Source organism: Conger conger, chromosome 5 (assembly GCF_963514075.1).
Source record: "Conger conger chromosome 5, fConCon1.1, whole genome shotgun sequence".
NCBI lineage: Eukaryota > Metazoa > Chordata > Actinopteri > Anguilliformes > Congridae > Conger > Conger conger.
The window spans coordinates 35,196,610-35,223,025 of NC_083764.1; the positions used below are offsets into that span (position 1 = coordinate 35,196,610).

A 26,416-nucleotide genomic window follows, 5' to 3' on the forward strand; every position below is an offset into this window, starting at 1 on the left:
GCGTGGTAAGCCAAGACGCGCATCCTCTTGGTCTTCTACACCCTTGCCACTCAAACTTTCCGGGTGACTTTCAACCTTCATTCCACTTTCTCTGCCAAAACTAACCTGTATGTAACACCAGTGAGATTTTTAGTAAAACCGATTCCCTCTTTGTTATATTAAATTTTTCCAACTTTTGTGTAATTACAATGACATATTTTGATTACGTTTATTCATAGATGTATTTGTTCACAGTGTGTAATATTACTGATGTTTCAGTGGCAGAAAGGTTCAACAAAAGAGCATGAAAAAAAAAATCTGACTTGCAGTTTTTAAGTGTATGACAAACTCTTCTCATTGTTATTTTAAATATTATTTGCACTGAAAAGAACAGAAAGCTGCAAAATCTGATAATGAGATTAATTACTTTTTAATTATCCAGGTTTTTGTTTTGACTGGGCTAGAAGTAGCAATGGAAAACTGGCACGGGCTGACAATTAAATTCATTGAAAGAGATGCTGAACAAAAAATCCTGCCACAACCAGAATAGAAAATCTCCTGAGGGAATGTTACAACCTCATAGCAAAATAGAAAGAGGCTGCAACTCTAATAGAAAGAACAGTGATGCTGCCCGCTAAAGGGTTCTGTTGCAGAAAGAGACAGTACTTCCTTCATTTCAGCAATGCATTAGCCCCCTTTAGCACTTTGTGGATGCATTAGCCACCTTTTGCACTTAGGCCATTAGTAAATTGGGATGTCCATTCACATTTATCTGCCAATCAAGGGGGAGAAAGCTTTACCAATCCCCCACCATGATTGGCTGACGTAGCGTGAGAGCTTTTGGATTGGATATGTGGGAGAAGCACCGGAGCAGACATGGCCTTGGAAGGAACCTTCTCTTTTAAACCTCTCCTTACCTTCCCCGTGAGCAATTCAAACAGGATGGCACCCAAACTCCACCAATCACAGGCAGTGGTCTCCTCACATATGCTTCCAACTTCTATATGAAGAAAAATGAGAAGAGAAAGAGAATGTGAATGTTACACAACTGACATTTCATTTACTTCATAGATACCTTTATTCAGAGGGACTCATTTATTTATAAAGGCAGACTGATCATCACTGATCTTGATCTTCAGACGCATCGCATTTTAAACAAAACTTAAATCGCCAGTCAAAAATCTGATATATACTACATGTTTACGACTCCAGCATACATAAAAGTTGACAACAATATGTGTACATACGAAAGTGCTGAATACTACACTACAGTTTACTATAGCACAGAACCATATTTGTTCAAGTCCAATTAATTTTACAGTCTTTAGGCTCCAAGGAGAAACCTTAATCCTCAGACTGCACAAGGAGAGAGCACACATTTTATGTTTTATGTTGTGCAAAATTATTTGGGTGCCAAACAAAGACAGTTCTGGGACACAAAAGCTTGATTCTACCGCAGGTTTACGGTAACCGCCCCACTTGAAATGGAAGAGGAACAACGTGACAAAGAAAGCATTACAATCGAGAATGTCCGATCAATGAGAGGGTTCTGAGACGTTTCATCTTCACCTAATCATGCGGAAAAAAAACATTTGTACCGCAATATCAACGGGATGCGGATATTCACTCCACAGCCTGGTTCAACCTCTCCCAGGGAAATTAGTGGCAATCAGCTTCCCTTTCTGGGAAATTGGAGTTGTTTAGATAATTACAGCAACACCTGCCAAAGAATCAGTCACGGCCAGCCATCGAGGTACGAAGAGGTAGAAGATGTACGCGATGAGTAACCAGCAAGTTTACGGGAAGCTGTACAAAGTTGAAAGGGCAGCTATGCAGAATTCTAAGTTAACACGACCTCGAGTTCAAACCACAGGATTTTAATGGGATTTAAGTCTGGAGATTGCCAAGGCCATGGCAGAACATGGATCCATCTTGATCTTAAATAGTTCACAGGCAGCAACATATCTCCAAAACATCAATGACCCACCTCCATATTTGACCTCCATTGTTGCCTCTCCTTGTATGCATTCCTCTTTTGCCATCAAATATGTTTATGGAGTGTATGGCCAATTATTCATTTTGGTCTCATCTGACCATAGCACTCCCTTCAGTCATAATTCCAAGATGCTTGGTTTTCTTTACTGTGCTCAATAAGGGCTTTGTTCCACTCTTCCAGAGTTTGTTGGTATGTAAATGGCATCCTATGGTACCCCAAGATGCAACCAACCTCTGTAGTTCTTGAACGAGGATGCTTGGGTTCTTTACTGCCTCTCTCACCATCTCCTCACCATCCGTGGGACAACATTACATTACATTACATTACATTATCGGCATTTGGCAGACGCTCTTATCCAGAGTGACGTACAGGTGATTAGACTAAGCAGGAGAAAATCCTCCCCTGGAGCAATGCAGGGTTAAGGGCCTTGCTCAAGGATTACTCAAGTAAGATTAAAACTAGTCATCCAAGGAACTACAGTAAGAGTAAGAAAGTATCTACATAAAAAAGTACTCAAGTGCCGGGTTACTTTAGGCTACAGGATCTGATTTAATATTCAATAGAACAAGCAGTGCAATGGCTACAGAACTGGATAATCACAGCCTGGTATAGTGTACATACAGCAAGATCAACATAAAAGAAATGTAAAATAAATATTACATTTAAAAACGCACTTCCAATAAAATGCTTTGTTGTATCAAAGCCTGTTCACTTTGGACTTTGGATCTTATTACTCTTTTTCCTAAAATTAAGCTTTTGGAATGCGGCTCAGTGTTTTTTATTTTTATTTTATTTTCTTTATGCATGGTAGGTTTGATATGCAGCAACATGTGACCTTGTGACCTACTCTTAAAGCATTCCATCATATCCCTTCCTCAAATTTAAGCTAGCATGAAACAGTGAGATAAAAAAATACCTAGGTCCATTTGCACCACGTGTAAAGTCCAAACTAGAGGCTAGCTTAGCTTCTTTTTACTTCCATCATCAGCTAATAAATTGAGTCACCGTGATTACTTGCTGGTTTGGATGTACAGAGCTAATTGCGGGCCTCCAAACCAAGCATTGAGTAGCTCTCCAAAACCAGGGTTAACAACAGCTCCCTATAACTAAGACATCAACACTGGGCTCATGGTGGCGCTAACAAGGAGCGCACGTACACAGCATGACTGCGACCACTCATGCACAAAAATGTCTTCATGCCATGAAATACCATAAGACTGCACTGCATAACCATACGACCACTAGCAAAACTGTTTAAGGCACGGTTGTAAGCTAACCAAGACACCAGGCACGATGCAACTAGCCCCTGCATGCTCCTGCATGTGCAATGTCTCTTTGAATTTGAGTGTACCCTGTTAATTTCGCTCTACGTCATTGGAGTTTTGAATAAGCCGTAAGCCACAACATTAAGCTTAATATCCTGGCTTCAGAAAATGTACTCATTACTTCTACAGCAAGTCCCACAGAACTCACATACCTATTATTAATGCATTCAATTTTACCACACAGCAGAAGGAATCTCTTTGATCCTCACAACTTTAGCTGCTTATAACTGCAAATACATGTTGTATACAAGTTGCTTGACATACTGTATGGACTTCATAAAGTAAGTTCACTCTTGTAAAGCCCTAAAATAAATGCTGACACACTCCAAAGGGAGTGGCTTGTTGTAGGAAGAGGTGATTAAATGAAAAATAAATTCTCAGATGTTCCTCCATTTCTATCAGATTAATCCCACATCTCCACCTGCATTTGCCTTCTTTTCATAACTTCAAACAGGACGGGAGGAGGAGGCCTCCTGTCTCTTAAAACGACTTTAACGGCAAATGCAGTTACCCAAATGAATCTTTTTTGGCATGATCTCCTTCCCCACACAAATAAGCGCGGACCACAGTGGCAAGGAATAAAGTGGCAGTCTTGTAAATGAATCATTTGCATGATAAAATGTAGTCAAATTGCAGGAAAACGCTCACCATCTGCGTGACCTGCCCAGACTTCTTAATGGCCAACCCACACCCCAACCCCCCCACACCGACTGCATTTTTGTAGCTTTCTCTTTGCTATATCCTTTGTTGCTCTTAATAAATTTAACAGAAAACGCTTCCAGCCAGGCTACAGTTACTTAGGAAGGACAATTCCTTGCAGGCTTTTCTCCTTGGATGACAACAAACATCCCCCACCACCCATTTGTTTTTTATTTTGGTTTTTAGAGGGTATAAGTCTACCCACGGATCTGGCAGGTCTGTGGGACCAAGTTGTAATGTTCTCAAGGTGAAAGGACGCACTTCCCCCTGGCTTCCCCCTTGTACCCCCGCCGAAGAGCGCCAATGTGCCCCAGCCTAGCACACCCGTTTAGAGAGAAGGGATGGACAGCAAGAGTGACAGGGAGGTCAGCTCCGAAGGCTCCTGGGGCCACCAGATGGCCCCCATTGCTTTTTTTTTGTTTTATGTCTTTCCTCTTTGTTTCCAGAGGAGCGAGGTGGGTGCGCGGGTATAATGAAGAGACAATGGCCCCGAGTCCTTGATTGGCGGCTCTGGGGGCAGTAGCAACGCGTGGCTAACGCAGGGCCTGTCCAGCTGACTGGAGATCGGGTATGAAGTCCTTCACCCTGGGGGGCCGTGGCTCTTTTGCAGCCAAGGTTGCAAGACAATCCAAAGGGCAGACCACTGTTATTTCACCCCCAAGTACAACAGACTGGTACAGGAAGGGGGAGGAAAAAAAGAATGAAAAAAAGAGTTACCATTCTTCAAGGGGTATCTGGTGTGTGTTGTGACAGCGTTATCTCTGATATAATCATTAGACAAGACTTGCGATACCTGCGTGTGCACGCGTGCCGTTTTATTTCCCCCCTGCCTTGGGTTAAAGCAGATATGTTTATGTCTCTTTCAGCAAGGTCAGTTGTCATCACGAAGGAGTTTATTCTTTGGAGGGCTTCAGGGTGAAACCACCACTAACCAAGAAAAAAGATAAAATAACTGGTGGCTTAATTTTCTGCCTCATCAAAACCATCAGGGCACCGCAGAGAGACTTGCAGGAACAGAAACCGAGCGAGCCCCACAGGCGATGTCTTCCCGGTCCAACTCATAATGCCAGGCCTGTCCACGCACCTTGGAAACCACCAACAGCGCAGCTGCCCTTGTATGGGGGGAGAGAGGGGCGGGCATTAACCGACGCGCAAGGCGTTTGTGCAGAACAAACGTGCTGCTGCTCTATTTCTCTCCATCCATCAAAGGCACCATTGGGGAAAAAAAGAGGGAAACAAGCACGGTGCTTTTTACACCTTTCACGTGAAGCGATTCGTTCAGGTCTGCTAATGATTGCCCCTGTTCTTCCCCTTTCTCGATTGAAGGAGTTCCCCTGTCTCTTAAGAAAAATGGCTTTAAGTAATGAAGGGAAGCATTGCTCTTCCCCTAAAAGGAACAAAGTACTTCCCCAAAAGACACCAAGAGGCATTGTTCGCAAAGAAAACAGGTGATGTTATCAGTTGTGCGAGAACAACGGCAGAACATCACAGTTTCACGCAAAGGCTCAGGCAACTAGGGCAAAGTCATGACTCATTACTGTCTGCACATCCTTCTAACCGACCCAATACTAAAATGAGTGAAACTTTATTTCGTTAAAAAAAAGGGCAAGCTCATTCTCCCAAGAATGTAATTTAAGACGTTGCAGAGCTGTTAAAATTGGATGCTTCTTGGGGAAAGTACTGTGTGAGGAGCCATGTTTCACACCCTGAGTGCTTAAGGCAGCCTGATGAAAGAATTTGAAATAAAGACATGAACAATACATGAAACTTATCCGACTGACTGTAAAGTAACATTAAAAGTAATATTATTTTAAATGTTCTTACCTTGAGAAATGTATTTTGTACTGTCCAAGACAGCTCTCTATAGCATCTGCCCAAAAATTGGATAAGGCCAAAAGTGAATGGAAGTCTATTGATAATGAAAATTTTAAAAGTTTTAAATACCAAAAATAATTGTTTGGTGAAATGACATTCCTTGAGGTAAGAAAATGAATAACATTTTATAATTGTACATGCCAGGACTCAAACCAACAATTTTTATCGATATTGCCTGACTCATTGTGCTACTCCCTATCCACAGTGTCTGGCTCATACTGTAGTACTAGTCCTTATAAACAATAACTATATGAAGGGCTGTAAGAAGACTGCTTTCATCAGGGTTATGCTATCAAATCTAATTCTAAAAATGGTGCATGTGAACCAAACAGCCAAACATAGTAGGTATAGGAATGCAGATCTTGAAAAATATTTCTTTATGCTAACCTTACCCAGTGCTCCTAGAATACTATGTGATGGTTATATATGTGTATGTGTGTATATATGAGCACTTTATTTGGTATATATTAGACATGTTTTTGACTTATTGGTCATCTGCTGCTGTAGCCTATCCACATAGGTTTGACCACTGTTGTAATGTGTGGTTATTTGCTTTACTGTCACATTCCTGTCAGCTTGACCAGTCTGGCCATTCTCAGATGTCTCTCATCAACGCCCAAAGAACCGATGCTCACTGGATATTTTTAGTTTTTCACACTACTCTCCGCAAACTCCCAAATCCCAGGAGATCAGCCGTTTCTGAGCTACTCAAACCACCCTTTGTGGCACTATTAATCATGCCATGGTCAAAGTTACTTAGATCACATTTCTTCCCCATTCTGACATTTGTTCTGAAAAACATCTGAACCTCTTGACCATATCTGCAGGCTTTTATGCATTTAGTTGCGGACATATGATTGGCTAGATAAATATTAGCATTAACAAGCAGGTGTACAGATCTACCTAATAAAGTCCTCACAGAGTAAAAAAGAAGCCTAATAAAGTGTTCACTGAGTGTAAATATATGTGTGTCTATATGTGCATATATACATACATACATACATACATACATACATACATATTATATACAGTGCCATGAAAAAGTATTTGCCCTTTACAGATCTCTTCTATTACTGCATATTTGTCAGACTCAATTCAGTTCAATTTTATTAGGATAGCGCATTTCACAACAGACTGTCACAAAGATGCTTTACAGAGTAACAGAAGGGACACTGAATGGTTTTGGATCTATGTAATATTAGAAAAAGGTAAACTGAGTAAATACAAAACACATTTTTTTAATTATTATTTCATTTATTTAATGAATGAAAGTTATCAAACACGAAAATCACCCATGTGAAAAAGTAATTGCCCCCTTAGTTACTCAAGCAACCAATTAACCAAATTTAATTGGTAATTAGATCTAGCTGATTGAACACAGCCAGGCTTGATTGCAGCCAGCCTTGTTGAATCTAAACCACGCTCATGTTGAACCTAACCATCAGAGTGAAGTAGTCACCATAATGTTTCAGCAAGCCCACTATGCAATGATCCAATGAAATTTCAAGAGATTCATTTTTTGGGAGAACTCGTAAAAAAAAAAAAAAATCGTAATTTGTTATGTTCCATTTTACCAGAACTATTTAATGAATCAAAACCAAATATTTTATCTGTATCTGCAAGAAAGACTATTTGAAGTGATGATATCACTCATATAGTATAACCTTTCCTCTCACAATTTATTTTAATGGTATCTTTTGAATTACTGTATAATAGTGACAAATCTATTTCTGCAGGTGCCCGAAGCCACAATTTCTCAATATTTAAGATACTGTAACCAAAGATTTGGAGTCTTGTTTTTGCTTCATCTAAACTACAGCCTTCTGGATCCACTATCTTATGGTGGAAAGGATGCAGCTCTGTATATTTCTTTGTTATGAGCTGAAATGTGTGTTACCACAGAAATGAGAGATATATACTTAATGTGAGGATGAACATACTTAATAAAGATTTTTGGCTGGATTTTATCTTTAATCTGCAAAGCGAATGGCAGCCAGCAGCCAAAATGAAACAGAACATAAATAGGCCGATTAAAAATTCATATCGTTTTGCATGGCAAACTACTGTATGTAGTGAAGAAAAGTATGCAGAACACAAATTACAACAAAGGGCTGACTACAATAATATAAATTGCTGAAACATTATAGCATGAAATGGGAACCGAGAAATCTGGGAAATGTAATTCAACTCAGTGCAATGAATTTCCCTAGCAAGGCCTTGTTGAGAAAAAACAAGCGTCTCGCACTGAAAAGAGGAAAGAGTGATACATTGAGCCGCATCACTGGAGGACAGTTGACGAGCTGGATGAAACTTCAATAAATTTCCATATGCGGTGCAAATTTCCACAAATAAAACAAATGCCACGTCATGATCCTGACTGGTGCAGAGCAGCAGAAAGCCACTCACACACACCATTTGAACGGTTCTCAAATGGCAGTTTGGGTAAACAAGGAAAAAGGCAAAACTATAATCTTGTCATTCCAGCATGTCTTAGTTTCCAAGCCCCTTTTGTTGAAAACATGTTGTTTCATCCCTTCTATATTTATAGACCCACAGCAACTGGCACCCTGCTAGCTTTTGGCCCGGGTTCATAAATCTGTCATCAGAAATGAAGCTGTTGCAGCACTTTTTTTTTTCCTTGAAAAATACAGGAGGGCGTTAAAACGGAGGGAGATAAGGAGATGGGCTGTTGATAATACAAAGATCAGAACAGGTGGGGAATGTTTTTTTTATTTTGGGGAGGGGGGGGGTATTTTTTTAATCCCCGGGGATGGGGAAGACAGACAATAATTTTGGCGACACGGCAAATGAGGACTGTTAAAAATGTTCAGTCTGCAGTCCAGACAAGTACGCACATGGAAAAATTCTGGCTAACAGGGGAAAGAAAGATTCTCTCTCATCTACCTTGTCCTCTTGGGACATCATTGATTTCATGTGATGTCACTTCCTGTATTTTCCATTGGGCCCATGCACCTGATTTTGTAATGTTGGCTGGGTGAAACCTATGATTACATGAGGCAAAAAAAGACAATGCATGCATTATATGTTTACTAAATTAATCTTCAGCTCCCAGTTCTGCCTTTTGCATTTGCTGGGCTCTCTTTGGTCTCCATTATATGCACTCCAGATATCCTTCAATTTTCCAGTTGATAATGCATGTGGCTAAGCACTAATAGGCAGGTTCCCAGTAACAGTATAGACCAATAAGTGGTTTTGTTTACATGTACTTTCCGTAGTCAACGATAGTGCAAAGCATAAGCCATCACATTTTTCCATGTGACTGTGAGAAACTTCAAAAATAACTAGATTTCAGAAGAAACTCTGAGTTTGTCAGTGATTGCACTATTCATGGTATAATGTGATGTATATTTATGCATTGTCATGTGTGGCACTCTTTAAGACACAAATTCCTCAGAGAAAGAAAAATGGTAGACTATGATGACCATGTATGGAATTGTCAAAGTGACTAAGTGTCAGTATGGTTAGGGTTACTTCAGTTGGCAGAACTATTAAATAAACTATTAATACATGAATAAAACACTTTTCATACATTTGGTCTTGGTTGAAGTGAGCCGACACTGCCAGAAGGCTGGGTGCTTAGGAGAAACCATAGCAACAGCTGATATATGTTGATTCACAAAACCAATATCTCAAGTTAAATATGTGGATAAAAATGTTGCGAATATAGGTGAGTCAGGCAAATCTATTATTGGCAAGAAGTTACACATAGCAAAGCATTTTTGTGGTCATTGGTGCAGTATTTATGAAGTTTGGAAATATTCACGTAACATAGTTGTGCATAGCGAGCAATGCTGAGCATGTAGCCTAGTTCATGTAAATTTAGCAGGCTGCTGTAGCATGTCGTGATACCAGTAGAAGCACTTTTCAAACAACCGTATGCTAATTTGCATCATACATTAAAAAAAAGTATGATGCCTGTCTGTTGTGACATTATTATAAAATTAGCACTATTAAAATGTTTTGCATATTATTAATCTGCTTGCTAGCACAAAAATATTGTGGCAATTCATTTTTGTTCTGTGCGTCCTATTGGGTGAAATGTATGAGGATAAATCATCCTGACTGGCCAAAAGTATTTTGTATGGGTAGAATAAAAACTGTAAGACTGGATAGCTTGACTTGGTTATGAGTCAGGGTAACCAGTGCACTGAAATAATTGCAATGATCTCCAGCCTTCATGACTGCAATATTTACAGAGTAAGCTTGAGGAGCAATAGATTGAAAAGAGTTGAGCTGACCAATATTAGTTGACACTGATAAATGTCAGACATGTTTATCTAGCCAGCTACTAAAACTTACATTACGTTCAAATGTGTTTCTGTTATTCCACTAGTGCAGGTTACCACAAAGTATATAAGAAACAAGCTAAGGAGTGGTAGCTATCTAACTTTGTCTCTAATCAACAGCTCTCATTCTATGCAATTGACTGATCCAGACTAAAGTGTATTTTTCGAGGGCGGGTCTATAAAATTCAACCAATTGGATAATAGACTCAGATTGAATCATTTCAGAGTGCACAAAAGCCAATCCTGAAATAATTAATGAGGAAATTATTAATTAAATGTCGAAGCAAATAATCATATGAGGATATAAATAATTTAATATAGAAACAAATTTTGCATTTAATTTGCAGACACTGCGTAAATGACTTGTTGGTAACAGAGTGAGTGACTATCTCTCTCTTTTTATGGCAACAGTAGTCATCCATACTCTCCTCGCCTCCATCTGAATAAATTAAAAATCCCCTTTAAATGCCTCCATCTGCAAAGGCTCCAGGTTGGCATGGTAGACCCCACCTACACCTAAGGTTCCAGTCAAATTACATCTAGGCATAATTACACCACAGGCATAATATTACAATTTTGAGTGCAGAAGGCACACAATCCATTACAATACAATGACACCGTTTTATTATATATATTTTTTGCATTCAATGTGTTTTCAGCTTTTCAGGTTTCCTGCAGTCTCAATTACAAAGCGTTGACCAGAAATTAACTACATGAGCAAAACATGATAAACAAATTTTGCCACATAATTAAATTTGCCATTGTTTGGTACATAGCTAGCAAGCTACATTATAGGACCCAAAACACCCAAAAGCTTAACAATGACATGTAGTCTGAAACAAATATGGCTAATTCTTCAAAAAGCACAAATAAACGTTATATTCAGCTGATGTATCGACTTTCCAGTTTTACATAAGCTGTTGAACTAATTCCAAGATTTCAGGAGATGAACTCCACTGTGAAACTTGGGCTCGGCCGCTATGTTCGCAAAGACCTCAGAACGAAAATAAATAAACAAAAGGAAAGTTTGCTCAGCAGACACAGTTTGAAGTGTTTACCTCCAGATTTGAAATGGGCTGTTTACTAGCATGCCTGACTGCAGTGATAGCGGCGGCCTCTCTTTGTTTGGCTTTCTGCTCACAATATGGAACAGTGTGTGAAGCGCCACTCCAGAACTCAGTGATAATCAGGCCTGTACACACACACGGCATTGGGAATGAGAGCCGTACACACAGGCAATCTGAAGCACTCAAAGTGCAGTTCAGTGTTTTAAATATTTAAGAAGGAAAAAAACGCAAGTCTGTCCGGTATGTGTCCATTTCTGTATCCATCCAACACTAACAGAAACACTACTGCTTTATTTAAAGTGCTATTAAATAACATGAAAGCTACTGCTACATAAAGCCAAATAATACAAAATGGTTGCAGTAGTTTATTTACATGACGTGATTAAGATATGACTTTAATGGTTAAATTCACACATATAATTATTCAATTTTGATAATTCTGACTCCTAAAGTATTATACCGAGTGAGTGGTCAATTCAGACAGGGATTTAGTCATGTCACCAAATACTCTTGCAGAATTCACAGGTGGGTAAAGACCAAAATCATAAATAATGACCTTCTGAGCATGTGAGCACAGTCCAAATCAAAAGCTTTTTCTCTGGCTCTTCAAAAGTCAAGCATAACAGCAATTTCCAAATATTTTCATTACGCCATTTCTAGTAAATGTAGAAGTAGCAATAGTAATAATAATAATAATAATAATAATAATAATAATAATATGTTTTGTATTCAAATCCTTCCTTTCATGTTTGACAGACCTGAATGGCATTTTCCACATTTAGAAAAGGTTGTAGCTCATCCACATACTAAAATGCGTGCACTTCAAAAACCTGCAGGGATCTTGCTCTACAAGCAGGACAACATACAACACTGAAATACATGAGCATTGTGAGTGTATGAAGTTACAAACTGCGCACAAGTTTGCTTAAATTCCACTGTGCCCGCAATACATCCCACTCTAAACACCAACTGCCAAAAAATAATTTACAAAGGACAAACAAGCTAGGCACTATGTTTTTTTTAATAGCAGTGCTTAGGAAGATGATACCATTTCACCCTGAACAAGATCAAAGTCAGTAGGTTGGACTGGTAGGTGGAACAGATGAACGGACAAAAGCAAATGTCAGCAGTTTAAAGATGGGGTCGTTTTCAGAAATTCCATAGTTATTTTCTATATCTGTTATTATCCACACTTTTCTTTCTTTTTTTTGCATTTAGATTGGGGAATTGCATTTCTATAGTATGGTGTTGATACATGGTCTGTACCTTTTACCAAGATTTAGTCATACATTTAAAACATGAAACCAGATATTTTCACTGAAAATCTTTCAAATCAAATAATACAGGTGTGTGTGTGTGTTGTGCGAATTGTAAAAGGGAAAACATATCTTGTTTTTCCAATTTCTAAAACATTTAACTTTCCATTCAAAATAAGTCTGTTTGTACTACTTGTTTATACTACTGATAATACATTGACCTTAACCTATTCACATAGGTGAAACCCCACCACACCTTTTTCCACATTTATACTTTTAACAAACCTCACAGTTCACTGTAGATTTTAGGATTAAACATTTTAAGAGGAATGCACAGAGATTGAAGCAACACTTGGAAACAGGAAGCTGACTCGGTTGACGCTGTATCATGACAGCATATGACTCCACCTGCTGGATATTTTGTGGTACTGCATTTTCTGCTAAAGGGGGGTGGGGCTTGGTGCCTTATACTAAATGTAGTATTCTTCATCAGCTCCTGCCATTATTGAAGATCTATAACTATTTCATAGCTCTCAGTGGCACTGGATGTAAAAACAAAAAAGAAACATTTACTAGAGGGATATATATATATATATATATATATATATATATATATATATATATATATATACAGACATAGAGACAAACTATGCATTTCTAGATTATAGGAACTGTGCTGTATGGGTGAATGTTTTTTGTTTTGTTTTGTTTTTTAGCATCAATGAAAAAAACTATTTAAATGATCTTGGTGTTGTACAAGAATGTTCTAGACAGTTAATTTGTTTCATCCCTCTAAAGGAGGAAAGAAATACACAGGGCTATAGTGCTCCATCGTTACAATTCAGCTAACAGGATGAGAAATAACCAAAAAGCCATAATTCCCTCAGTTGGAAATCGTTTGTCAGAAATGGTGCCAATCTGTAAAGCAGATTACCAAGAACAACCAGAGGCAAACTACTGTTGCAGGAAGAAAAGGAGGTTGAAGAAAAAAATACCTTTACAAGTCAAGCAAACCTTGATCATTGATCAACATTGCACTACACTGAGGAAAATGGAAAAAAAGAAATTAAACAAATGTAGTCACTATGCCTGACGCATGGTAAACGATTTCATCTCTCCTAATCCATTTCCTCAACATGGACACAGCACTTTTTAATCACTTCTCAGCAGTCAAAGACGACTAACTACACAATGAGGGCATGGATAGAGTGAATCTTGCAAGGGAATTGATTAAAAGGTCAGCTCGTTAAGATCCACCGATTTACAGACGTGGCATCAAATGCCATTTGATTTATTTTGGGCCTGAGTCAATATCATTAGTGTTTCAAAGCAAACACTTTAAGGAGACATCCTCAAATTTGCAGTAATTTCACTTCACGGAAGTGTCAAATGGAAAGGAAAGGACGAGCGATAAAGCGGAAGACTTAACTGCAGAGTTCACATCATGCATTTTCTAGAAAAACGGCTGCATTTCTATCAAGATTCATGAACTGGCAAAAGCTTGAAGTTATTTGGTTTACCTTTTGCAAGTATCAAGAGACTGACGCCATGGAATGTGTCTGGATAGGTGAACCTGGCATTCTCCACAAAGACTGCTTTACTAAGTAGGTTCATAAATGCTAGGTATGTGAAAGCCAACAACTTTTCATGGGTTCAATTCGAAGAAGACCCCTGGTGGCCTTAATGTCATTATATGACTGACATACGTTTTGATTATTTTTCCCCTTTTTTCATTAAAAGGCAATGCATTGCCAGCCTGCTTTAAGGCTTAAGTATTTGGATTGGACTTGTAGAAATCATGCTTTCAACTTATTAAAAGAGGCGTAGGATAGGGCAGATGCCTGCTGAAGCAATCCCCTTTAACCTACTAGCTTCATAAATAAGTGGAGGAATCTCTCAATGTGTTCTCCGCACACTTTCATCCAATCCCCAAAGTGCTTCTTTAGATGATTGCCCACGGCCACCTCTCCCTGCCTTGACATCTACTATTTTAGTAAAATTGGGGGAAAATGGACATTACCGTACTTTTAAGATTCTTTCAAAATTACAGACGAAATGAAAAAGCTGCGCAAATGAGTTTTGTAAAAGTCAAAACTGTGCACAATCCCAGATATGACCTGTGGTTCCTCCATCACATCAGGTTACGGGAAGCCTTGTGTAATCTTCCACAGGGTCCGACAGAAAAAGATGGTTCAGTAATTACCCCCTCAATAAAGCAGTCACATATAGAAATTGGTTCTGCACATTCACCTGTGAGGTCCAGAGAGCAGTATTACAATGACATGCATAAATAAGAACATCTTTCATTTTTGCATTTCTGAATTTAGACTTTCCCACTTAAAATGTGAATATTCCTAGGTCATGTTGCCTTTGGTCAATTGTCCATTACTAACCACGGCTAACCTGCACATAAATCAGTGAAAGAAAAATGCATCAGCATTCACTGTATGAAATACAAAACCACACACATTCAAGAACCCTCTAATCTGAAAGGTAACGTACATACTTGTACTTGATATCTACTGTCCCTAGATAAACTATGAACATTCTGTATAGTTTGTTGATCTAAAAAAAATATAAAAATACTCAGTTAGCATTGAGTGTGATGTGTTGTACTTGTTTTATTGATGGTTCTGTCACAGCAGTGTTGAACCTCCACCAGAGTTCAGTTATATTCTAACAACATGAATGGTGACAGAAAGTCCACGGATCACACAGGTAGAGTGTGCAAATCTCTGCTTTGGCGAGGGCTCGGCCATTTCGACACTGGGCTGGCTGCATATGGGTAAGTGAGTGGGTGAAGATATACGCTGGAAGACCGGAATGTGTGAGAAAGATGTGCGTGTCTCCCTACAGCCACGGCCTGTAAGAAAATCCCCGGCTGCAGCATGCTGCACACAGATTCCCGTCAGCAGCCCGGCAGACTGCCGGATGTACTGAAGAACCCACACCCAGACCCACAGAGGCAATGAGTAATATCCAGAGACTGAGGCAAGGAGCTGAGATAACAATCCCAGCAAAGAAACACAACAGAGAACAACAAACATAAAGATAACATCATTATCTTTAGTCTTGTTAACATTGACAAGACAGGCATTACCTCACAGCTTGGATTGCGAGTTATTCTAAAGCAAACAGCATGCTGTACTGGGATTACAATCGATATCCTTGTAGGGTTTTATAGGTTCTGGATTAGCACATTCGTCTTTGGAATTATTTAGAGTTAGTGACCCTCTAATTCAACGTGACCCTCATTAAAGCAATTCCTCCACATGTAGAGGAATGAAAGCAAATATGGATGGACTGTCATACAAAAAGTATTTGGAGCAACTCAACTGAGTGCACCAGTATCCATCTGGCAAAATAAAGAAGCGATTTACAGGCAATCCCCCCCCTGGAGCAATGCAAGGTTAAGGGTAGATGTGGGGGGGAAAACATTGATACAGCATAGTACTGCGATACTTTATACTGTACAGTATCGATAGAGTGGTGGCAAGCATCAATATTTTATCTAGATATACACTCAGTGAGCAATTTATTAGGTATTTATTAGACTTATTTTTTTTACTGCTGTAGCCTATTATGATGCATTGTGTGTTCAGAGATGCTTTTCTGCATACCACTGTTGTGTGTGGTGTGGTTATTTGCGATACTGTCACCTTCCTGTCAGCTTTGACCAGCCTGGCATCTGATGTCCCTCATTAACAAGTTGTTTCTGTCTGTAGAACTGCTGCTCACTGGATTTTTAAAAAGTTTTTTACATCATTCTTCGCAAACACTAGATACTAGTGTGCGCGAAAATCCCAGGAGATCAGCGGTTTCTGAGATACTCAAACCACCCTGTCTGCCACCAAAATCACTCTACCGTCGATGTCACTTGATCACATTTTTCCCCATTCTGATGGTTGATGAGAACAATAACTGAAGCTCCTAACCTGCATCTACATGACTATATGCATTGCACTGATGCCACACAATTGGCTGATTAGATTACACCTACTTATTTTTGCAATTAAGTAAAAATGTTCCTAATAAAGTGCTCAGTGAGCGTATATTTTATAAGGAAATGTATTGCAGGCGCAATTGGTCATTTAATCGCCCGTGGTATGGGATGGTTCAGTCAGCTAGGGTCCACATTTTCACACAATCTTGTGACCCCCACTCGTCAATCAGGGTGCCAGTAGACTGCGGGCAGGGCCACATATGACAAGTCTGCCTCTGACTCCAGCCTATACTCTGCAGTGCTGTAGTCTGCAGTGTGAAAATAAGTTGCAGTGACCCCATGTGTTTTGGAGAAGAACCAAGAGTGTCTACACACTCCCAAGATTGGCGTGCATGAATTAACTAATTTTTCAAAGAAATAAAATTAAATAAAACATTTATTCATGCAATGGCACTGGAGGGTGTACAGGGACAAGCTACTAAGAGAAAACAGCTTTGCAAAAAGGTGACCCTACTCATAGGCTCAGGCAATTGTGCTTTTCATATTTTGGAGGTGAATTTCCATACAAATTCTGTACAAAAACAAAGCTCGACTCAAACCTGAGCCACAAGAACCGGGGAAGCAAATGAACATAGGACCATGCACATATTAGCTTTCTGCATCCCACAGGATAAGAGAATAAGTGAAGTTAAGTCACTACTTCCCTTGCAGTGAATGACTAGAACATTATGAAAATGCAATTCATAGCTTTTTTCAAAGTTGTTTTAACATAACGCCTGCAAAAGGAAATGGTATGATTTACAAAACAATTATCATCTCTGAAGAGTTCAATTCACAGATTGGGAGGATGGTGGGCTACAAGAACTGCATAGCAGTAAGCATTGTAGTGCATGACCTCTATTGAGGCCCATACTCTCAAGATAAACTCATATTATAATGCAACATAAACACATGCTTTTGCTCCATTTGACAGCTGATAGCAGTAGACAATGCTTGGCTACTGCATAAAACTGACACACAGCATAACATATTAAAGCCAGGGCCCGTTTAGGTTCTGAAAATCAGTATTTCCTGAAGAATCAGTACAAATTACATCGCTGAAGAATCAGTACAAGGTCACACTGCATGACCACACCTATGGTGTTACCCATAAATTTAAAGACCATACCATGCAATGCCACCCCACAAATCCCAAAATTAGGCTACAAATTACATTTCTATAATACCATAAAACTTGCATAATACTCTTGCTTGCATGACATAACACCTGCCATAAACTGACAGTATATCACATCTCATGCATGTTGTAGATCTAAAATTTAACAAGCTGTAAAACATTCTCATGACTGTTAACAGATGATATATAATGCTTACAAGTGTAAAGCAGCCTTTATGGTGTTAGTCAAACTTCCCGGTGACACAGACTATTTCTTTTTCGATTTCTGAAACGTTTGGGACTGCAGTGCAGTTCGATCCGCGGTCAGTTCGGCATGAGTGTGAGGTGCATTTCCAGCAGAGAAAGGACTGGACGACGCTGCTGGAGTGCAGTGCTGGTAGCTAGCTCTTTGTTGGCTGAAGCACTTCATTCACTGAGCCCCCCGTTTCAAGCTTCCTTGCTCATTTCACACGCCATTCAGAGATGCAATTTCTAACTGTCGGTTTTGTGTAATGTTTGGGCTCGTTTTGGCAACAGCAAGCCGTGGGGTTCAGAGGACGGCCTAAATGCAAATGAAGATGCTGGCAGGCTCTCGGAGTTCAAAATGGCATCAGCTGCTGAAATTCAAGTGCCATGTTTCCTTTGTACTAACGGGTCCCTCTCCACTGGCACGTGCTTACAACAGCATTGAGTGCCCAAGATCACACCTGAATAATCACACCTGAACTAACTAATGTCCTCTGAAACTTTCGTCTATGTGAGGGTCTGTTTATATTTGTTGCCTTTTTCAAACTGTGTCAGTTTGATGTAGAACAAAATATCTTTCAGGCACATGAATACGGCAGCATACAAACAAAGCCTAGCAGATCACCGTGTGTTACAAATGTAAATAACTAGCAATACAATACTATTTAATCTACACTTCAGATAAGCAAATGAAGCTTAGTTACATGATGAGCCTGTACCTTTATTCAAAAAAAAATCTTACACTCAGAATAGAATAGTTACTATACATTTGTCTTTTTTCTTACCACAAGAAGTCAGTTAAGAACCTGCCGAATAACCAGTGGATATTCCTGAAAAATGCACATCCAGGAGTGGAAGAGTACCAGATCCCCATGTTTCACCTGCATGCTTCGGATGCAGCGTTTGATATAGCTACGCTGCTGTATGGTTCATCGCTCCATTACAAAAAATACTGCAGCTTTTCCGTACAAAGAAAGACATTCATTCAATGAGAACAGCAGTATCTATTGTGGCAATTGGCAAGGTCCCATGATTTAATTGTTTTAAAAAAAACAGCGAATGCATAATATTTGTGGTTAGGTATATTGCACCATTACAACAAATATTGCTGGTGTTCAGGAAGAAAAATACACATTTATACAAATAGAACTACAACCTAATTATGCTTGCTGTGATTAAAAAATGAGCATATAAAATTCAGTTTTCAAGCATTACCCATTATTTAAATTTACAATGGCCTATTAGACTACAGGCAATTGAAAAAAAAATGTTTTCAGCTCTCACTTGATTTAGAATCCTAAAAGCAGATGATTTTAGGATTGTCATGGTAACACAACTGCACTTGCTGGATTGTGGGAAAGTGTAGAAGTGAAACAAATGGCTGAAACATAGGCACATTATAGAGCAGATGAGAAGAGATTCTCTGGCACTAAACGCAAAACTGAGATAATAAGTTACAATAAATAACACCGCACTAAATGTACACCTTTACAAGGAGGACATAATAGAATTATGTTCCTTTTAACATACATTTTAATACATCGCAGCTTTGTTTTTCTTTTTAACAGACACTACTAGCTGGTGAGACTCGCAGTGCTTGCTGGCAGGAAGTCCGTAAAGCTGTGGAATACATCATCAACATCACCATCACAGAGAACAGTCTGGTGGGAGGATGCACAGTTTAATCAACGTGGGGTGGCATGCTTTGCTATGCCAAGCTGATAATGCCCGTTCTTTGTAAATGAAGCCATTGTGAGGCATGATGACCTATTTAAGACTGGCCAGTTTTTTTCCTTACAATTTGTAGTAACGGAATGTCATTTACAACTTTCTTCATTTGGCCGTGTGCTTAGTTATAAATGAAAAACATAGGAAGTTGAAAACAAATAGGAGAAAAAAGAAATGGCATCGCAACAACGTCAAGTGAGGCAGTGAATGGAAAAAAGCAGGGGAACTGCTGTGGGTAAAGAGCCAGACATGTAGAAATTCCTACCGCTACAGTAAAGATACAGAAAATTACTCAAGTAAGAGTACTTTTGTTTACTACCCCAGTAATTACTTGTTTTGTTATTTGTTGTTTTTTAACTTGTCGACAATCAACAAAACCATATCTGACCATAATATATTTACTACTATATTTATACTGTCAAGCAACCAAAGCAAACACACATTTTTATTGTGCACATTTTATCAACATTATTTAACCGCTTTCAGACAGTTCCAGTCATAGGTGCTCACTGGTCAACATTACAATATCATATTAGCTACACACTGCCTCTGCTTCCGCATGATTCAAAAACCATCCGATGCGGATCTTGATTTGAGAGAGAGATTTATGTTGGTAAGTGGGCAGAACTGTGAGAGCTCACATGGGTGACCGAAACTTGTGGACCAGAGAAAGGAGCACCAGTAAACATGCCAAGCAATGCGCCTTCTCCAAATAATAAAATTAGTAGACCTACACAACGTGACCCCACTACTGTTTTCATGATAGAAACGTACAGATGAACATCAAAAAGGCAAAAACTCTTGTTTGCTCACTCACAGAAGCTTGCAAGATAAATAAAATTGCATAGCAAACGCCTAGTCTATCTGGAGCAGCGGGGAGCTCTTTTTTGTAAATCATTCTTGAACTGAAATTGTCAATAAAATTGCTTTTAATTGGATTGTGTCTATAATATCTATATCATCATATTTGGTAACTGTTTTATAAAAGGGAAAACAACTCCAGGATGTGGTATAATGTCATTGTATCACATTATACCACGGGGGTTGTGACCCTCAGCACACAATGCCCCTTAGCTGTGAAAAAATATAATATACCACTGCCTGTCATGAACAAAGTAACCCATGGGTAAACAGAATGTTTCCACATCGTCTTAATATCAATGCGAGTTAGACTATTTTAACCTTATTTTAACGTTAAGGTAACCTTAACAGATCCATTTGCCTACACAAACGATAAGACCAAAATTCTACAAAATTGAAACATTCAATTTTGATGAGTTAACGTTTCTTTTTTCCATTTTCAGTTTCACCAACCAGCTAGTCAGCATCCAATTAATTAGAGCTAACATTAGCTAGTTTGTATGATAAAGTATATCCAAAAAAATAGATGAAGCAGAAGGACACAACACAGCAAAAATGAAAATCCACTATCAATCACATTTTTTAAATGGTTTAAAATCAATCTATTTAGGTTTACTTTTAAAGATGTGTTTCCATGATGAGTGGTTAAAAGATATAATATAGACACTGTTTCAAAAAAGTCATATGGCTCTCAAACAATATCATGTATATCTGCAAAATATGAGAATATTTATGACAAAGATCTGCAAAGTGCAGACAGTAATTTAAATGCATGTTTTGCCTGATAGCCTTTATTGTAGGTTGTGCAATAAAGTGTAACTATTAAAGCTGGGATAGTAGTTATTTTGTGAAGGGTAGGCCTACTTTGTGATTAAAACAGATTCTTCTCATTTGAAGTAATCATTTAATCTCCGCCACAAAAGCTGCTACCAAAAATCTGAACTAAATAACTCCTTCTCAGGTAGGTTGAAGAGTGATGGAGGGATTTCCATGCAATGCACATTTGGAATGTCCCATGATAATGTTACTTTCATGCATTTACGTCTCTGTGGCAGTGGTCACCAGAGATGGGGAACTCAAGTCAGCGACTCGGACTCAAGTCGCACTTGAGACGCACATACACGGACTTCAGACTAGACTCAGACTCATCCAAAAATGACTTGAGACTCGTGAAAATGACGAAGTGAATAATGTCACAGCCAATGATTATTTTTCAATTATGCATATGAAAAAGATTCATTAGTTAAAACACACCCAACATAGTTTTACACGGCACACCGTGCGCCTTTTAGTTGCAACCATTGCAACACCCTACACTGTATTTCTTGCAGCATAGCTTGCTAACATTACAGTTCCGCATGTTGTGGCCTTTGAGTTTAAATAATTCAGGCTCATCGAGCCAAACAAAATGACAATTTACTTCTTTTTTTTTTTTTTTGACTTTTGCATAGTTTGAATGCATGTTTGAAGGCTCATTCCATGATTGTTAAAACACGATGGCACAACGGAAGGAGCTCTCTATGATTGTTCATAGCCGCATTGTAGCCTTACATGATGCCGGTTGGTCACTTGATGAAAAGAATCATCTGGTGACATAAAAGTTATGACATGGCCCGCTCAAAGTCCAGACCTTAATCTGACTGAGCAAATCTGGGATTTGCTGGATACCAAGATAAATAAATCTGTTGTAACATCGAAAGAATCTCTTTAGAATGAATGTCAAACCATATGGAATGGTTTAACGAATGAAGAAATAAAAAGATATGTGAACGATTAAATGCTGTAATCAAAGGGTGGCCACACTTGATATTGACTTTCTTCTCCAAAAGAGACTATTATTTTTGTTTTCACAATATATTGTTATCTGTTCACTTATTTTTATCTACATTAACCAATATTACATGAAATAAATACTTGAAAAGTACTTGGTTTCTGATTTATCTTCATTGTGCTAAGTGTATAATCATCACTGCACACTACTGTATGAATAAATAAATGAAATAACCATTATCTTTTGTGTGCCCCTGATAATACAGCTTTTTCAGTTGTCACACACTTCATGTCATGAACAAAATACGTCTTCTACACTTCTGGTTTCTATATCTTCAATTAGCATAGGAATCGTGATGAATTTCTACAGCCATACTGATGATTCTGGAGACTTGAGACTTTACTTGGACTCTAGCTCAGAGACTTGAGACTTGACTTGGACTCTAGCTCAGAGACTTCAGACTTGACTCGGACTGGCATTTGATGACTTGTAAACATCTCTGGTGGTCACTTTCTTCCACTGCTGACAGTTCAGACTGTTGGCTAGCCAACTTCCCTTCATTGAACAGACTTAACAGTCACAGATTTGGGCAAGGGCTTTTGCTTTGTTTGGCTTGAAAAACTGAATATTTAAAGTGCAGTTTCTTCCAACTGGTGTTCATATATTTAAAATTAATGTAACAAAATTTTTTAAAAAGCAGAATACTTCTCTAAGTAAAAGTTAATCATACTCAGAAAAGATACTGTAAGGAGTGTAGTTGTAATTCCTTACGTTATACCTCTGTAAAGAGCAAATTGATAATAACAAAGAAAGATTTCATTCACACATTCGCACACATATGCAGGGGCATATTCTGACCTGGAGCACAGAACATTCCAGCAATGGCCTCTCTGTCGCATGAGTCTTCAACCTCACCCCAACTGCAGAAGTACGTCAGCAGAATGTGTCCTGAAAACAAAACAACCGGAGAAATCAAAACACCTTCACCACCCCCCCCCCCCCCCCTCTGCTTTTCCAGCAGAAACTGACTGTAATTATTCCTTTGTAACTAAAAACAGTCTCATTAAGAATAATGGCATCATTAAGTACTAGAAGCTATTACTGCCGGTGAATCTGCCGCGTTGATAATAAAAGGAAATGAAGATACTAATTATGGGATAAAACATCTACTAAGATAATTGGAAGCAAAAGCTAATAGAAAAGGAAATGCATTTGGCTCCAAAAAAATGAAAGAAAAAGCAGGAATAGACCCTGACCTCTGTCGTTGAGCAAGATGTTGTTGGGTTTCAGATCCCGGCAGATAATTCCCTCTTGGTGGAGAGCGTCAAGCGCTAAAGTGATCTCCACTGCCCAGCGTCGGACATATTCTTCAGGGATATGGGCCTGGGATGCGACAAGCAAACGTTTGTCCAGGTCCTTGAAGAGCTGTGAGATGTTTCTGTCCGACTTGTGCTCTTCCTCAGCTGTCGTCCTACTGGTATTTCCCACCCCTTCCCCGTCGGGCCTGAGCTGGCAGGCTGACAAGTCTGCATCTGGGCCTGAACCCGAAAGTAGTTCCGATCTTGCAGAGAGTTCTCTAGAGCCGGGGAACCTGTCACTTTGTGGACAGGCGTTTGAGACCAAAGGAGGTGGCAAGGCCGGGAGTTCCTGTGTGAGCGTGGCCTCTGGGCCCAGCGATTGGCAATTGTCACTTTTTACAGAGAGGCCTTCGTTGTCTGAGTGGGCAGCAGCAGTGGGAGCGGAGACGTGGTCTTCTTCATCCAGTGGCGAAAGGGCAAGGGTGGCTTCATCCACCGCACCCCGATGCAGCTGCAGAACATCCGGCCTCCCTAATTCTGGGGAGGCTTTGGCCTCGCTCTCTGGCACCACACGGCCGAGTTCCTCAGACAGCAGCACGTCCGCCCCCACGCCCGGCAGGTTGACCAGGAGGTCCGGAGGCCGGCCCTCGTCCTCTGCAACCAGGGCCTCCTTGAAAGAAATGACGGGCACCGACTCGTAGGAGACCTTGTCGGCATCCGGGCCCCAGGGGTCCGCCACATTTTCTCCGTCATCCATCTCTAGGTCCAGCTCAGTGGGGGCAGCAAGGAAGGGATGCTTGGAGGGGTCAATCTTGGGCTTTTCGCAGGCTGCGTCAGAGCAAAGGAGCTCGCTGGTGCTGTCCTTGCTGTCGATGCGGAAGAACTCCATGGGCGTCCTCTTAGACACGTCCAGCGAGTTGGGCGATGTAACTTGGGTGGGGCTGAACACCTCGGCTGGCTCCAGATCAAACTCGGGCTCGGTAAAGAACCTGAGCTCCTGGGCAGCAATGGGGGAGCACAGACTGTCGTTGCTCAACAACGACCTGGACCTGGGAGAGGGTGGTGCCTCGGGGGATGCCCTCAGCAGGGGTTCCTCATCCCCCAGAGGTTCTACCTTTTCCTGCTCATACTCATTGCAGAGCGTCAGGTAGCTGTCAGTGCACTCTTCCTCAGAGGACGTGGCCCCTGATTCAGGCGGGGGCCCGCAGGCACAATCGGGTTCCTCGTCCTGCGTGCTGCTGTCGTCCTGGGAGCTGGGTGTAAGGCTGCTTTTCAGGGGAAGGGCCAGCAATGCGGCACTCTCCACACTGCTGCTGCTGCAACTGGCCCCACTCTCCCGTGGCACCGCCTGCTCCACCTCTCGAATCGCCATTGTGTGAGACTTCTGGATGAACGGGATGTCGAAGCTTTCCTCTGGGCTCTGGTTCAGGAACTTACCAATATAGGACCAAAGCTTCCCACCTGTTGCCAATGAGTGGGAGAAAAAGCATTAGAACAGCCAGTGCCCAATGTTGCACACAAGCAAGAAATATTCTTGAATTAGAAAGTACAGTAAACAAAAGAAAAACTATTTTCTACAGTAATATACATTAGCACTGCTGTGCCTTCAAATAACCAAACCAGATGATTTAACGCTAACATAATTAAAGGCTGGAAAAACAACCTAATATCAATAAAAGAAATGATCTAAACACATTTTAAGATAATCTGAGGAACAGATAAATCAACCAATGACAACTGTCAAATTGCATCGAGTCACCTCACGTTGGGCGTATAAAGAACACACTGCAAAGACAGCTGACAGTCAACATGCATGTACGGTCAACATGCATGTACGTTCTGTGCCTGCGTGAGAGGAAATAACTCTCCATACCAGGAATTGGCAATAATCTGAATTTGCAAATCAAAAAAGGAAAACGGATAAACCAAAGATAAACATACAAACTATTAACAATGAGACCGTCTTTCAATTGAATTAGGCTATAGGCTACCACTAATGTTGTTACAGCTGTTCTTACATTATAAACAGCTGCACAGTTTTTGACTGATATTATTAAAAAATAACATATTCTTGAATAGGGGCGGCACGGATGGTGCAGTGGGTAGCACTGCCGCCTCACAGCAAGGAGGTCCTGGGTTCGAATCCCCGTCGGCCGGGGCCTCTCTGTGCGGAGTTTGCATGTTCTCCCCGTGTCTGCGTGGGTTTCCTCCGGGTACTCCGGTTTCCTCCCACAGTCCAAAGACATGCAGGTTAGGCTGATTGGAGAGTCTAAATTGCCCGTAGGTATGAGTGTGTGAGTGAATGGTGTGTGTGCCCTGAGATAGACTGGCGACCTGTCCAGGGTGTATTCCTGCCTTTCGCCCAATGTATGCTGGGATAGGCTCCAGCCCCCTGCGACCCTGATCAGGATAAGCGGGTTCAGATAATGGATGGATGGATGGATATTCTTGAATAGGTCCACCTAGTCAATGTTCATTCATACCAACTTAGATATGAGGCCAACAGCCATTTGTTCAGATAGTAGGCTACCAATCGATGTAGACCTAAACTAACTTTCGTTTATGATAATGTTAGTAGTATTTTTCACCTAGCTAGATAGTCATTGTATGCAGCGCTGTCATTGCGCCGAAGGTGACTGAATTTGACAGGGGGGAAAGGCACATTGTGGTTCAATTTCTTTTATTTGCTCCACTCTCAAAAAATATATATCTAAAGAGCAGTACCGCTGCTAAGTCTCAAGCCATTGTTGTAAACTCATGTGGGTTTGAATGCATTCCAGTCCAAATTATTTCAAGAAACAAGAGTGGACATCGGGCAGTCATAGGGCTGCCAGTTCGATCCCCCACCCCGGGTGTGTCAGGCCAAGACACTCAAGTTTTTTTCACAATATGTCAGGAAAATAATCTTA

The 26,416-nt window shown here is 40.1% G+C and overlaps 1 protein-coding gene across 4 annotated transcripts in view; it reads right to left on the minus strand.

The window, feature by feature from the left end:
- rps6kc1 (ribosomal protein S6 kinase polypeptide 1) overlaps positions 1 to 26,416 on the minus strand; it is a 122,434-nt gene that overhangs the window by 21,586 nt on the left and 74,432 nt on the right. For all 4 annotated transcript variants that reach the window (XR_009708768.1, XM_061242327.1, XM_061242326.1 and 1 more), the window contains 3 exons: positions 23,466 to 24,968; positions 23,068 to 23,157; positions 897 to 979 (listed from right to left, as the gene is read on the minus strand). Coding sequence is in view for 3 of the 4 variants with exons in the window: in XM_061242327.1 (XP_061098311.1) it covers positions 897 to 979; positions 23,068 to 23,157; positions 23,466 to 24,968 (1,676 nt within the window). In the remaining variant the exon portion in view is untranslated. The remainder of the gene's footprint in view (positions 1 to 896; positions 980 to 23,067; positions 23,158 to 23,465; positions 24,969 to 26,416) is intronic.